The 14,628-nt window shown below is 42.2% G+C and overlaps 1 protein-coding gene across 1 annotated transcript in view; it reads right to left on the bottom strand.

The window, feature by feature from the left end:
* Nucleotides 1-1,779, bottom strand: part of LOC144893714 (uncharacterized) — a 167,920-nt gene extending 166,141 nt beyond the window's left edge. Inside the window, exon 1 of the mRNA XM_078785091.1 lies at nucleotides 720-1,779. Within this exon, the coding sequence (XP_078641217.1) occupies nucleotides 720-1,779 (1,060 nt within the window). The remainder of the gene's footprint in view (nucleotides 1-719) is intronic.
* Between the last annotated feature and the right edge of the window lie 12,849 nt (nucleotides 1,780-14,628).

Raw genomic sequence — 14,628 nt, 5'->3', positions numbered from 1 at the left:
AGCCAAGTCATGATGGCGCTCGTTGATGGCAATATTGGGATCATTTGCAGATCGTCGATGAGCTAGAAGATAATCTTCAGCCATAGCGTCCTTGAAACGTTCCCATAGATCCAATGGATTGTCGACTTCACTTTGTGTGAGGAGCACAACGAACAAATCCCTCATGAGTCTGGGAAGGCATGTCCTCTCAGCATCCTCCAGAGTCTCGCGCCAGACAGCGTCTCCTTGCAGCAAACCCATTTCTCTGCAAGCGTCTTTGAATGTGGGTAGAATGACATTATCACACGTTCTCAGGACTTCGAACGAAGTCGGCCCTCTCACGTGGTGGAGGAGTAGTCGGAAATAGTACAGGTCACCAGTACGCGGCGAAACAGTGTAAACTCGTCCCAATATGTCATCCTCAAACATTCCAGGGTTGCCCTCCACCGGTCTGCCCTGTTTTCTTCGTTGCCATCTCTTCTTGGTCCATGTATAGAATCTCGGAACATCCACGTACAACAGTGTCTTAGCGAAATGGTCACGTCTGCAAAGATCCATAAACTCTGTCAACGTGGTTTTGGCCATATTGGGATTATTTCTTTGTTCACGAACGTTCCCAGCAAAAAATACCTGTTGTTCATTTGGCAGATGTACTCCTAAACGGATAACGGCCGGCTTCCTGTCATGGACTGAGAATCCAAGAATGGAGGCAACAGCCTCTGAAGGTCCAATGTATCTACCCGTCAAGTACTCCGTTATCTCGTCGTTTGTGCGCAGTGCATACGTAGCTTGATCGCTACCTTTCATGGCATACTTAATAACATACTTGATCGACTTTATAGAGCAGCATATTTCAACGTTGATGTGGCAATCAAACGTTTTCAGGAGATAGAGATTATGGGGAACAACCCACTGATTTGTAACAGGTCGTCGTTGCCTCCCTTCTTGGTGCCCTTCAAATCCTCCCATTTCTGGGGATCTTCTTCTATATATGAGGTACGAATCGTCTCCGCACCGTGTGTACGGAGCATATGACCGTGGGTATCTGTGTCTGCATGCTCCATTCTTCCAGCATCCAGTTGCTGTGGAACAATATGGACCATGGATCATGTGCTTCAACACCAGTCTGTGTCCCTCTGGATCTTCATCGGGATCTGGTATTTCAGCTTGTACAAATCGATCATAGTCTTGTGGTCTCGGCTTTGAAGCTTCATCGAGCCACAGCAAACTGTGTATGTGAGGGAGACCTCGCTTTTGGTACTCCACACACACAACGTGAGCGATACAGTTCCCGAAGAAGCCTTCTGATCCAGTGAGGTATTTAATGAACACCGTTTTCTTCAACTCGAACACTCTCGCAATGAGATCCGGTCTGTCGTTCTCACTTTGGTGAGGAAACAGGTTATTGGAGATTTCAGGCCACTTTGGATTACACTTCATAGTGATGAAGTAGGTCGCGTTACCATATTTTCTTACGTACATCATGGCATCTTGACATCGCTCCATCATATACCTCGGCCCCCCTACAAATGTCGATGACAGTAGTACGCGGCGTCCGATGTTGGACAAATCGTCATTGTCATTGAGAGCATCAGTGAAGCCACTGTATGTAGCAGACCTCAGCGATGCCTGGTTCAGTCTTATAAACGCCAATCTTGTGCCTTCCATTTTGGCTGCCATATCAACAAGATACTGCTGGAACAGACGCCCCCCTCTGAGGAGGTAGTTGAACTCATCCTCGTGGTTCATTATTCGGTAGGAGTAGTATTTCATGGCAGTCAATCTCCTGCCATTGGTCATGTTCATTTTGGGCTGCCATCGGTCATCTCCGAATGGGAAGAAGAGAACATACTGGAGTGCGTCGTAAGAACGGTGCAACTCAGAAATACTTTGCAGCGCTCCTCCTCTTGCTTTCAATACAATGTGACGCGCTGTAGCTTGAGGATCGACAGTATTCTTCACAACGACACCCACTTCATCAGCGAATTGACCATTGAACCTCCTCTCATGTTCACCAGCTGGTCTCCTGTTGGGATCAATAAGAACGAACGCCTCTGGCAAATTGCCTATTTCCTCGCGTGCTATGCGGAACGAGTGAACGTAAGGATTCACTTGTCTCAGCACGGTCTCTAATGCTCCAACTACATCACGGTGAATACCAGCATTGGTGAGTATCCGCATCCTCAACTGTACGCTGTCATGTGGATCTAAGAAATAAATTTGGAGGAATTTCGGTTGTTCATCCGCATTTGGCAAGAAGGAACCGATACGATGATGTATTTGACCCTGAATTATGACCGATGGGCTCCATGCACCATGCCGAGGAGAAACTTGGCTTCCTCCAAATGATGTCATTTGAAATAGACAGTTGTATTGTCTGATGTTCCTGCGGAATTCGTTCGCTGTGGGTCCATCGCCGGCAAACAGATTGTGTAATTGATGGGGTAAAGGTCCCAGATTTCCCAAGGACACCTTTCCATTCGTGCAGCAAAAATGAGCTGTTTCACCTTGGAAAAGAAGCGCTCTACAATGTGGACAAATCTTGTCCATCGCACCGACGTCAGCAGAAGTGAAATTTCTTGCATTCTGCGCGTTTCTCTGCCTTGTCTCAAGAACTTCCCTTATCCTATCTCTTTCTCGCTGCTCCTGAAGACGCTGTGCCGTCTCCTCTGCAGATTCCGCATCTCTCCTCATACGATCTCTTTCTTGCTGCTCTTGATGGCGCTGTGACGTCTCCTCTGCAGATTCCGCATCCCTTCGCAAGCTGACTCTCTCTCGTTCCTCCTGAAGACGCTGCGCTCTCACCTCCTCCGTCTCAGCACTCCTTCTCATCCTTGCCCTTTGTCTTTGCAGCTGAAGGCGCTGTGACCTTTGCTCAGGCGTTTCAGCATGTCGTCTCTTCCTTTGGCTTTCTCGTTGCTGCTGAAGACGTCGTGATCTCCCATCGTCTGTTTCAGCACCCCTCGGAGATACTGCTTCCGCACGAGAACTTGAAGGAATGTTGCTATTCACGTCCATAGACGTGAGGTGTGATTCGTTGTCCGCGTCCGTAGCGCCGTCGGAGGGTTGATACGACATTCTTCCTGCAAATAGTATTGTTTTTGTGCTATCATTTTGCCGATCATCAAATGACAAATAAATTACATTGTGACAATTAAAGATTTCAAATAAACCTATTTAAAGTGTATGCGCATATAAATAATAAAAAAAAATCGAAGAAATATCTCTCGGTAATTTCCTGAAACATTTTACTTCCAGGTAATAATGTTGAATGAAATAACGAAGATATATACTGTATGCCTGTTATTTTAGGCGGTGTATTTTCGTATATCAACGTCGATTTTTAAAATATATCTCTGCAATTTCCCGTGTGTGCGTGAATGTTCTCAATTATTTCTTTTACCGAGTCTAAAACCATCGATAAAAATGAAATCAGATGGAAGCGGTAATAATAAAAAAAATCGAAGAAATATCTCTAGGTAATTTCCTGAAACATATTTTTGCCGATCATCAAATGACAAATAAATTACATTGTGAAAATTAAAGATTTCAAATAAACCTATTTAAAGTGTATGCGCATATAAATAATAAAAAAAATCGAAGAAATATCTCTTGGTAATTTCCTGAAACATATTTTACTTCCGGGTAATAATGTTGAATGAAATAACGAAGATATATACTGTATGCCTGTTATTTTAGGCGGTGTATTTTCGTATATCAACGTGGCGCGATTTTCTTCCCGTTTTTTTTCAACCGAGTCTAAAACTATGTTAGCGACTGTGAAAAATGAAACGATATATCGAATTTGATTTGAAATAAAGCTGGGAGAGAGAGCAAGACACCACGGGCCTACAAAACAGGCCTCAAAGCTATGCGAGTTAATAAAATGGTGGATAGTACTACTCTCTCAAAGGGGTAAGCCACGCCCCCGGACCGATCGAATGTTACACACAAACATGCAAGATTTCAATTTTATAATTATATAGATAGATATATATATATATATATATATATATATATATATATATATATATATATATATATATATATATATATATATATATATAATATAAATATATATATATATATATCTTAATATATATCTATATATATATATATATATATATATATATATATATATATATATACATATATATATATATATATATATATATATATATATATATATATATATATATATATATATATATATATATATATATATATATATATATATATATATATATATATATATATTATATAATATGAATATATATATATATAAATATGTATATATGTATATATATATAAATATGTATATATATATGTATATATATATATATATATATATATATATATATATATATATATATATATATATATATATATTATATATATATATATTATATATACGGTATATATATATATACATATACTGAAACGCAAAAGAAGCTTACCACTTGTTTGAAATGTAATAAAATTGTAACAGTTCAAAATTAAACAAACCAACAATTGCTAATTGAAACATTGGCATTTTATTGATGACATGTCAAGTTTTTGACCAAGATACACCATCTCATCAGTTTGTTCTACAGTACAGAACAGCACAGGGTGCAATGTCAGTCCCCTTTCAATAGCATGTGTGGCCACCATTGTTTTGGATACAGGCAGTGCATCGTCGGCGTATACTGCCTACCAGTCTTTGGATGGATTGCTGCTGGATTCTGTCCCACTCAGTCCTCAATGTCTGAAGCAGCTCTGCCCGTGTCCTGGCCCTGCCAACTACGCGTCTCCCAAGCTCATCCCACAGGTGCTCTATGGGATTCAGGTCAGGGGAGAGCGCAGGCCACTGCATGGTGTTTATGTTCTCGCCTTGGAGAAATGCAGTGGTAAAACGAGCAGCATGGGGACGAGCGTTGTCATGCTGAAAGGTTCTCAGTTCTGGGTGGTCTAGCAGGAATGGCAGCAGATGAGGTCACAGGATGTTATCCACATACCGCTGGGCGTTAAGATTCCCATCCACAACCACCAGTGGCGTCCTGTACCGGCCTGATATGGCGGCCCACACCATCACACTTGGGCCACCCCACCTGTTGGCTTGACGCATGCAACAATCGGCATATCGCTCACCAGTTCTTCTCCAGACACGCTCACGCCCATCAGGACTGTCCACACAGAACCTTGACGCATCGCTGAAAGCGACCTCGTTCCACTGCGCCAAGGTCCACCGCTGATGCTGCTGGCACCATCTCTGTCGGTTGCGGCGATGGGCAGCCGTCATCACGGGGCCTCTGTATGGTCTTCTGGCAGTCAGACCATAGTCATGCAGTCGTCTTCGTGCAGTATCATTGGAGATCTGTGGGTTTGCACGCCCCGGCGTTTCTGCCGCAGTGCGGGATGCTGGACGGAATCGATCCCGCAGGTGACTTCGGACCATCTGCCTGTCCTGCCTTGCAGTGGTGACTCTTGGCCTCCCTGATCGAGGTCTGTCATCTGCAGAGTTGTGGAGGGTGTCTCTGTCCACCAGGGCCGATATCGTCTGGTGTGAACAGCCAAGGCGACGTGCCACCTCACGGTAGCTCAGTCCGCCTTGCAGCATGCCCAGGGCACGCTGCTGTTGATCCCTCGACAATCGTGGCATGTTGATTGAAATGCCCATTTTGCACTGGCCTTTTTAAAGCCAATATCAAGACATCACGTGCAGCTCATTAAAATCATCCCGTACCCCTTGGCTAATCACTGACAGTCAAAACGGCTGTTCAACAGCTGTGCTATGAAGTGACCATTGAAGGTTCAAGTGACCATCCGTGACCGTTTTGTCTGACAGTGAGGACACGATTGTCCACAAATAAGTTCACACATTTACTACACGCAGTGTTATTGTTGATATTTAAAGGTTTCAAAGGTGGTAAGTTTATTTTGCGTTTCAGTATATATATATATATATATATATATATATATATATATATATATATATATATATATATATACAGTGAAACCTTGACTTACGAGTTTAATTCGTTCTGAGACCGAGCTCGTAACTCAATTTGCTCGTTTCTCAAATTAAATTTCCCCATTAAAATGAATTGAAATGCTATTAATCCGTTCCCAAACCCAAAAACCACACCAATTTTTTTTGTTACGTGTTTTTAAATAAGAAAAATGTACTTTATAAATAACAAATAATGTATAAACAAGCACGACCTCGTATATACTGTACATAATAAAAGAGAATGTAAAGAAATAAACTGGTTTTATTAAGTGTATTTACTCACACTCCTCACTGTATTTACTCACTGTATTTACTGACACTGTCAACCACACAAACAACAACTTCTCAATCTCTTCATGGACAGAGGTCCGGAGCTTTGAAATAATCTTAACGCCCTTGGCTGGCGTTATAGCCTTTATCGACTCCTTCTGCTTCAAAATCGTACATATCGTAGAAGTACTACGATCGTACTGCCTCGCCAAGTCGACAACACGCACACCTCGCTCATGTTTTTCGACGATTACGTGTTTTATATCCAAGCACATCAGCCTTTTCTTCTTCTCAGCACTGCCCTTGGCACTCAATTTCTTAGGACCCATGGTTAAAACTAAGAAATTTTCCAAAATAAACAAAATGCGAAAACAAAGCAACAGCGATACGGCAGAGATGCTTGCACGGCAAGATAACCACGTGAACTGAACGCTCGCTGGGCCACCTAGTGGCAGGTGGCGTAAGCTCGCTCGCTCGTAACTCAGATCTCGGCTCGCATCACAAAGCAAAAAATCGACCGAGCGACGGCTCGTATCTCGGAAAACTCGTACGTTGGTGCACTCGTAAGTCAAGGTTTCACTGTATATATATATACACACATACATTTACATATATATGGATTGTGTTGGACATTGGGCATTGGAGTCAAAGATTTCAACATTTTTGGTAGATAATATTGTTACGTTTGTGGGGGTAGGAATACTTTAGTCCAGGTATATTTGTATAGGTATGTGCTCCAAATGTCATGTAGAAACCTCATTGTAATAAGTACTTGTATGGACTGTGTGTTCGGATTAAGCTTGTATATTTGTCCCCATCGCGAGGGGTTGGGGCATGTTATCTAGCTTAGGGAATAAGGGTATATTATCCCTTGTACGTCGTTCCCTCTGCGATTATCCCTTTGTCTCTTATGGCAACTCATTAGACACAAGTTAGAATCGCGCATTTAATGGCACTAATTAATAATAAAACCACCGGAAGCCAGACATTAACAATACCGCTGGCGCTGTGGCCGCTACATCACCGCAAGGACAGGCAGGCTGAAGGCCATGCACTAGAGAGCCGTGATTGGTCAGGGCATTGAGTGACAGAGAGGATTGAAAAGATGGGACTGGCTGATTGGTGAAGAGGTCGGATGACGTGAGAGCGGCGCGGACAAAATACTAGCACGGCAGACATTTTCTCTCTTGGGTCCAGACTTTGGTGGAGACGGTTGTTCGCCGACGATTCTCCCCCTTTCTTCACGTTCTGGACCTCGGTGCGGGCGACAGTGTGCCGAGACCTTGCTGGGGATTGTGAGGAGGCCAAGTTGCAAACCAAGAGCTGGGAACGAGGAGCTGCACGACAACTACTGTTCGCTTCGCACTCGACAAGGCCAGGAGTGAGAGCACACTCGGTGAGGCCGAGCAGCGTGCGAACGAGCGGACTGTGGTATTCTTCCCACCAAGAAGGGAGCCGGGTCTGGACTGTGCACTCGGGGCCGACGATTCTTGACGAGACCCCCCACCAGTGCTCAGAGCTAAGTGCACGAAATGACCACACACAGTTATTTTATATATCGTTATCTTTCCCCGTGTCCGTGTTTGGGTCTGTTGCGGGAGTGCTCCAGATAGGAAATTTAGTTTCGCCGTGTTTTATTTTGTACTGGCATTTCTTTGAATAAACCTGTTATTTTTGTACATTTTAAATCAGTTTTTGGTCGAGTTATTTTATGCAGGTTTGAGGACTGCCGGTGGGGTCCGTTCAGGTAAGCGTTCTTCAGCATCCTCATCTCCACCTACCCCCCCCCCCCCCCCCCACGTATTGACTCCGCCATATTTGATGAACACCTTGGAGCATCAGCTTGTTCGGCTATCCCTTCCTTGGAAAGATTTTAATCGCCAGGAATGTGACACTATGTAGAAGGCTTGTTATGGGGTGTCTTACTTTCAAAGTAACAAAAAAGTCAAATAGCAGGAAAAACTCAATTATTACATAGCTAATTTCATTTTTTTCCCCCATTTCACCCCTTTAAATGAAACGAAACAGCATTAAGCAGGAATTGCAAGTTCAGTGAATTTTACAACAATTCATATGAAGTTTTCTTTCAATGGGGGACTGTTCTGACAATTCTTTCTGAGTGGCATGAGTAAGTAAGGAAATAGATACAGTGTAATCAACTCCATTAATTTTTTTCTCTATTTTCATGCTTTTTATTTTTATGCTTGGAAACAGTTCTTGAAATATCATATCCATTTTGCATCAGTATGATCTTAACGCAATTAATTAATTTTGTTGATAGCATGATCATTTCTGATAGATGTCAGTCTACGCTCGTGACATCAGACTGTGGGCAACACTATTTTTGTGCATAATCGGGTTGCAAGAGTTCACTAGAAAGTATCTCAAAATGCAAAGCCCACACATTTTTCCCACTTTAACACATTTTAACACATTTTACGACAGTTAAAATTTTTTATACATTTGATTAATTTATGTTCTACATATTCTCATAATAAAGGTATGTTGATGATTTTATGACAAAAGCTCAATTAGTAAAAATATTATGGCCTGGACAAACACACTGAAGCTCAATGGTAACTAAAGAAACACAGCAGCGATTTGAAAAAAACGGTTCGTCTCGTGCTTGACGAGCTGCGACAGGGCTAATAAGGTCTATTTACAGTATAGTCACATTGACTTTGCCTTTTCAGATAATGACCCAATTTTTTATTATTCTCTCCATATCCTCATAATAAAGGTTTGTTGAAATTTGATGACAAAAGCTCAAATGATTAAAAAAAAGAAGTTATGGCCTGGACACACAGACACAGACACACGCACACACACACACACACACACACACACACACACACACACACACACACACACACACACACACACACACACACACACACACACACACCTTTTGAGTGTTCCATCAGCCTATGTTTCAGATAGGTTATCACCAAATTGGTTGTTACTGTGGGTTAATTTGATATTGTAAGACAAATCCCTGCCCAACGAGACATCTTACTGAGTTTGTGATATGATGGATCAGAACCTGCTTGCACTTGTCGGTAGTTAGTGTACCTTCGATCATGTTTAAATGTCCGTCACCCTTTGATAAGATGCAACCTGTATTGATAAACCCCCATGCTTCACTGCAGCTGTTATACACTGGCTGTTTTACCACTCCCTCGTCCGCTATAAAACAAAGTGTCAAACAGTTCAAAGTTGTTCATATCTGCAAAGAGCACATTTTCAACGTTTGGTCACACCATTGTTTCAACTCTGCTGGCCATTTCAGATTTTTAGTTTGGTGCCTTTCCTCAACAAAGGTTTTCAGGCAAGTACATATGCATTGAGACCACTTTGTGCTTGTATGTATCTTGCTGTTCTTGAAGAAACCTTAACACCCGTACTTTCAGATCCCGTACACCTGTACTGGGGCATTCACAAGATCTCTATTGCATCATCGTCTATCACATAGAAAACACCCGAGGTACCCAACATTACTTTTGTTGTGTTTGGAATTAGCCTCACTGGTTCACAGGCCTACAGAAACTACTCGACAAAGAAGGATTAGTTTGAAGTCCCTTGTGAGGCTCTACTTGGTCATCTTCTTGGGCAAACCACATTTCTAAGTTGGCCTCCAAATCCATTTGATGACTTGGTATCCTTCCTTGTGCAAAGTACATCTTTTGGCAAATCTGAACTGTTATCCACCTACAAAGCCTTAACCTTAACCTTAACCTGCAACTTTATGGAGTACTTCTCTCCCATTTGGGCTGCCTCACACCTTGCCAAGCTTGACGCCTTTGACGCCAAGGCCCTCAAGGTTATTAGAATCTCCTGTGATGAAGCTGAGTCTATCGCTTTCCCATCGCCGACAGGGTCAGTGGTCTCTCTACCTTCTACCACCTTCTTTCTGGCCTTGGACCCTCTGATTCATCTGTGCTTTGTTGTCCCCTAGGTTTATGCAGGACTCACACGGTCCACCAGCGACCCCCTTCCAGTGAAACTCACAAAATCCAGAATCGCTGCTCACCTCTACTCATTTGTTCCTCTTTTTCATGCTTGTGGGTCTTAAAGACAGCTGTTCACCACCATCTCAGATCATCCTAATCCAAAACCATGATATTTTCTATCCCCATCAATCCTCTCCCCCTCAAGCTTACCTCTTTCTTTCCTGAGTTTGCTTGGGTATCCATTTTGTCCACCTCTTGCGTACTCCCATATCCCTCATTCTTCCCCACATCCACAATTGTCCAAGTCTTCCTCTATTTTGACCCCCATTCCTGCTGTTCGTGTGTTTCCCCTTCTCTTTCTACTGTTCTTTCTGTTCGTTTGCATCCCAAACTGTTGTGTTCTGTTCTAGCCCTTCCATGAGCCTTGACTTTGTATTTAAAAAAACTCTTGTTTTAGGCCCAGGACGAGGCAATAGCCATCAGGATTGCATGCATTCCATCCGGACAGCTGCTGTGCACACAAATCTCTCTCTTCCTCGTGAGATGGCCTGAAGGGTGAATCTTTAGCTCGGAACATGACCAGCCAGACTGCAGATGAACATAGAGAATGCAGAGTGCTGTCAGGTAGCAAATGCGTAAATGTAAAATCGTGTGCTGACTATTGCTATTGATTATTAATTGTGATTGTTTGCTTTGAATTGTTCCGTATTAGCACGAGGACATCATCTCAGTTCAACATTACAGAGGGATCGCAGGGATCATGTAGCATTGTGGGGGTGACATAGCAACATCCAATATTGTAAGTGTGAATTGGGGGATGAGGCATGGAGGGATGGGGAGGCACCATGTGATTATTCATTCCAAGCAGTTGAATTCACTCAGTTAACATTTGTCCTTCCCTTGGCCATTCTAGGGTAGTAGTGAGCAGCCATCTTGTGTGCCGATCCTCATATATCTCACAATTCACTACCCTCATATGTGCCTTGATTACTTGTTCCTCTCCAAACCACTGTCATTAAACATGCGAGGTTGGTATTCTGTATCCAAAAAACGGGAAGAGGACATTTGCCAAGAAATTGAAGGAATGGAGGGAGATGTTTGGGGTGGTAAGATGTGAAGGGGATGCATTTGCTGACGCTGGAGTTGTCGTACTGCATTGAGATGTTTTACACGTTTAAAAATGGCTTGTGCATTCAATGTCTGGGAACCTGGAGAATGTTTAGGCTGTAATTTTAGTTTTTCTCAATATTGATGGTGAAGATGCCATTGGTGTCATGTATGACCCTATATGGTACATTTTTACCTTCATCACCAAAGGTGGATGGAGATTACGTTTTCACACCTTGCATAGGTATGCTCCCTACCGAGTGCCGTTCTAGTTGTTTTGAACTTATTAAGGTGATAGACAATATAATATGTGAGGAACTTGACCTGAAACCAATAGTTTGATTTGGAGATGTGGTCAATAATTGAAGAAATAATCCACGCTTTATAAAATAGCTCTTAAAGTGTCTTCAGAAAGTATTCACACCCGACTTTTTCACACTTTGCTGTTTCAGCCTGAAATTAAAAGGCATTAAATTGAGACGTTTTGTCAATGACCTACACAGAATACCCCATAATGTCAAAGTGGATTTATTTCTTTTTCGAAATTTTACAAAATAATTTAAAATGAAAGCTGAAATATCTGCAGTCAATGTGACAAGTATTCAACGCCTTTTCTATGACACTCCAAATTGAGCTCAAGTGGATCTTATTTCCTTTGATCATCCTTGAGATGTCTCTACAACTTGATTGGAGTCCACCTGTGGCCAATTCAATTGATTGGACATGATTAGAAAGAAACACCTTTGTACATAAGGTCTCACAGTTGACAGTGCATGTAGAGCAGAAACTCTACCATGAAGTCCAAGGAACTGTCCACAGAACACTGAGATAGATTTGTGAGGAGGCATAGATCTGGGGAAGGGTATAAAACAATTTCTAGATTATTGAAAGTTCTCAAGAACACAGTGAGCTCCATAATTAGGAAATGGAAAGAATATGGAACTACCCAAACTCTTCCTGGAGCTGGCCGATCGACCAAACTGAGGAACCGAGCAAGAAGGATCTTGGTCAGGGAGGTGACCAAGAACCCAATGACCACTGAGAGAACTGCAGAGTTCCTTGGCTGAGATGGGAAAACCTGCCAGAAGGATAACAGTCTCTGCAGCACTTCACAAATCTTGACTTTATGCGAGAGTGGCCAGACGGAAGCCACGCCTTAGAAAAAGGCACATGCCAGCAAACCTGTGGTTTGCAAAAAGGCATGTGAAAGACTCAGAGCATGAGGTAAATATTCTGTGGTCTGATGAGATGAACGTTGTCCTCTTTAGCCTGAATGCAAAGCGCTACGTCTGGCGGAAACTGAGCACAGATCCTCACCCATCGAACACCGTCCCTACCGTGAAGCTTGATAGTGGCAGCATCAAGCTCTGGAGATGATTTTCAGTGATAGGGATTGGGAGACTTGTAAGGATAGAGGCAACAATGGATGAAGCCAAATACAGGCAAATCCTTGAGGAGAACCTGCTTCAGAATGCAAAAGACCTGAGACTGCAGCGAAGATTTATGTTCTAACAGGACAATGACCCCAAGCATACAGCCAAAGCAACACTGGAATGGCTTCAGAACAAGAACATGAAAGTCGTTGAGTGGCGCAGCCAAAGTCCAGACCTGAATCCCATTGAGAATCTGTGGAAAGACTTGAAGATTGCTGTTCACCGACGCTCCTCATCCAACTTGACAGAGCTTGAGCAAATCTGCAAGGAAGAATGAGGAAACTCCCCAAATCCAGATGTGCAAAACTGATACAGACATACCCAAGAAGACTCGAAGCTGTAATCACTGTCAAAGGCATTTCTATGAAGTATTGACTCAGGGGGTGAATACTTATGTAAATGAGATGTTTCATTTTTAATAATTTTGTAAAAAAAATTATTAAAATATATATTTCACTTTGACCTTGTGGTTTGACCTTATTAAAATATTTACTTCATGTGTAAATCAGTGACAAAAAAAATCTGAATTTAATCAATTTCAGGCTGTAACAACAAAATGTGAAAAAGTCAAGGGGTGTGAATACTTTCTGAAGGCACTGTAGCTCCTCAAAATACAGTAAAGGAAACCATAACATTTTGATGGCATTATTAGACAATTATCGAGGGTTAGTCTTGTAGTTTTTAAGGCGTTGACTTATAATTTGTAAACCGTAGCGGCAGAGTCAACCACATTCAACTATCCCCAGCAAGAACAATAGATGGAATCATCAAGGACGTTTATCGTTTTATGCTCACCGTCGTGGGAAGCAAAGAGAAGCTTACCTTTTGGGTGATAACAGTTCCTCTTTCCGAGCATGCCTCGATCAACGTCTTGTTCATTCCATCCATTGTCCAACCCGTCGCGTGACACCATGTCTTCACCACCAACACTACTTCTTCATTCTACTCCCATCCCAGCAAGCCATTGGTGGCTAAGTTGATTTTGCTGGCAAAGTGACGTAATGACCAAGCAGCAGAGCTGTGTCACCCTGCATTTCCCAGGATAAATTAGCAACAGTGTTGCATCGATTTTGAGAATTACAAAACGCCTGGCCTCCGTGAAACAAAACACCTGTTCATTTAGCAAGGAATGTGACAACGACAAAGATATATAACCTGCTGCGCACGTGCATTTCTCAGGTTATCCACTGCTTTATTCCGATAACTGGAATGCTGAAAGCCAAGGCATGGACACCTAATTAGGACCGACTCGACTGAATAGGTCCACAGCTCGAAGGTTGACCCTCGTTTTTCAGAAGACTTCTATTAAAAGTTTTGTAATATCACAATTCTCTATACATACCTTAGCATCTACAAATCCCTTCTATTTATCCTTTAAATGATATATTTATCAATTTACTTCCATTCCTTAAATTCTTTCTGTGAAATGTTATTTTCTCTTAACTGTGGTTTTGTTTTCATTATGGTAATTTATGATTGTAAACTGCCATTTTGTGCATAAACTACATTGATTTATTAATAAAAAGTAATGTCCCATTGGGATGTATGTGTGTGTCATTGGTTGGATGTCTCCATTTGTGGGTTGGAACGGAGTCCTCCCAGGACCCAAAGTATCCACCTCCTCTTCGGTAAGGGATCACGTTTCATGGACCAAACTGTTCAACTTTTTCAGAGTTTTGTTCCAAGTTCTCTTTTCAGGATCGTCACCGAACCCCGGATTGTCTCCAGTTGTTGTTCATTTGTGGTAATATTCCCGGGGATGGTTTTTAAAATCACAGTGAGGTTCTTCTTCATCATTCCTGTTGCTCCAATTTATCAATGGTACCATTTCGATGCTCTACAGCTTCCAAGATCTCTTGACCTCATTTTTGAGGTCTTGGGATTTGGTCATTTTCTT

The sequence above is a fragment of the Myxine glutinosa genome, chromosome 9 (assembly GCF_964187855.1).
Source record: "Myxine glutinosa chromosome 9, kmMyxGlut1.1, whole genome shotgun sequence".
NCBI classification, from domain to species: Eukaryota; Metazoa; Chordata; class Myxini; order Myxiniformes; family Myxinidae; genus Myxine; species Myxine glutinosa.
Note: the sequence above shows the minus strand (reverse complement) of the source record. Positions and strands in the feature narration are given on the sequence as shown.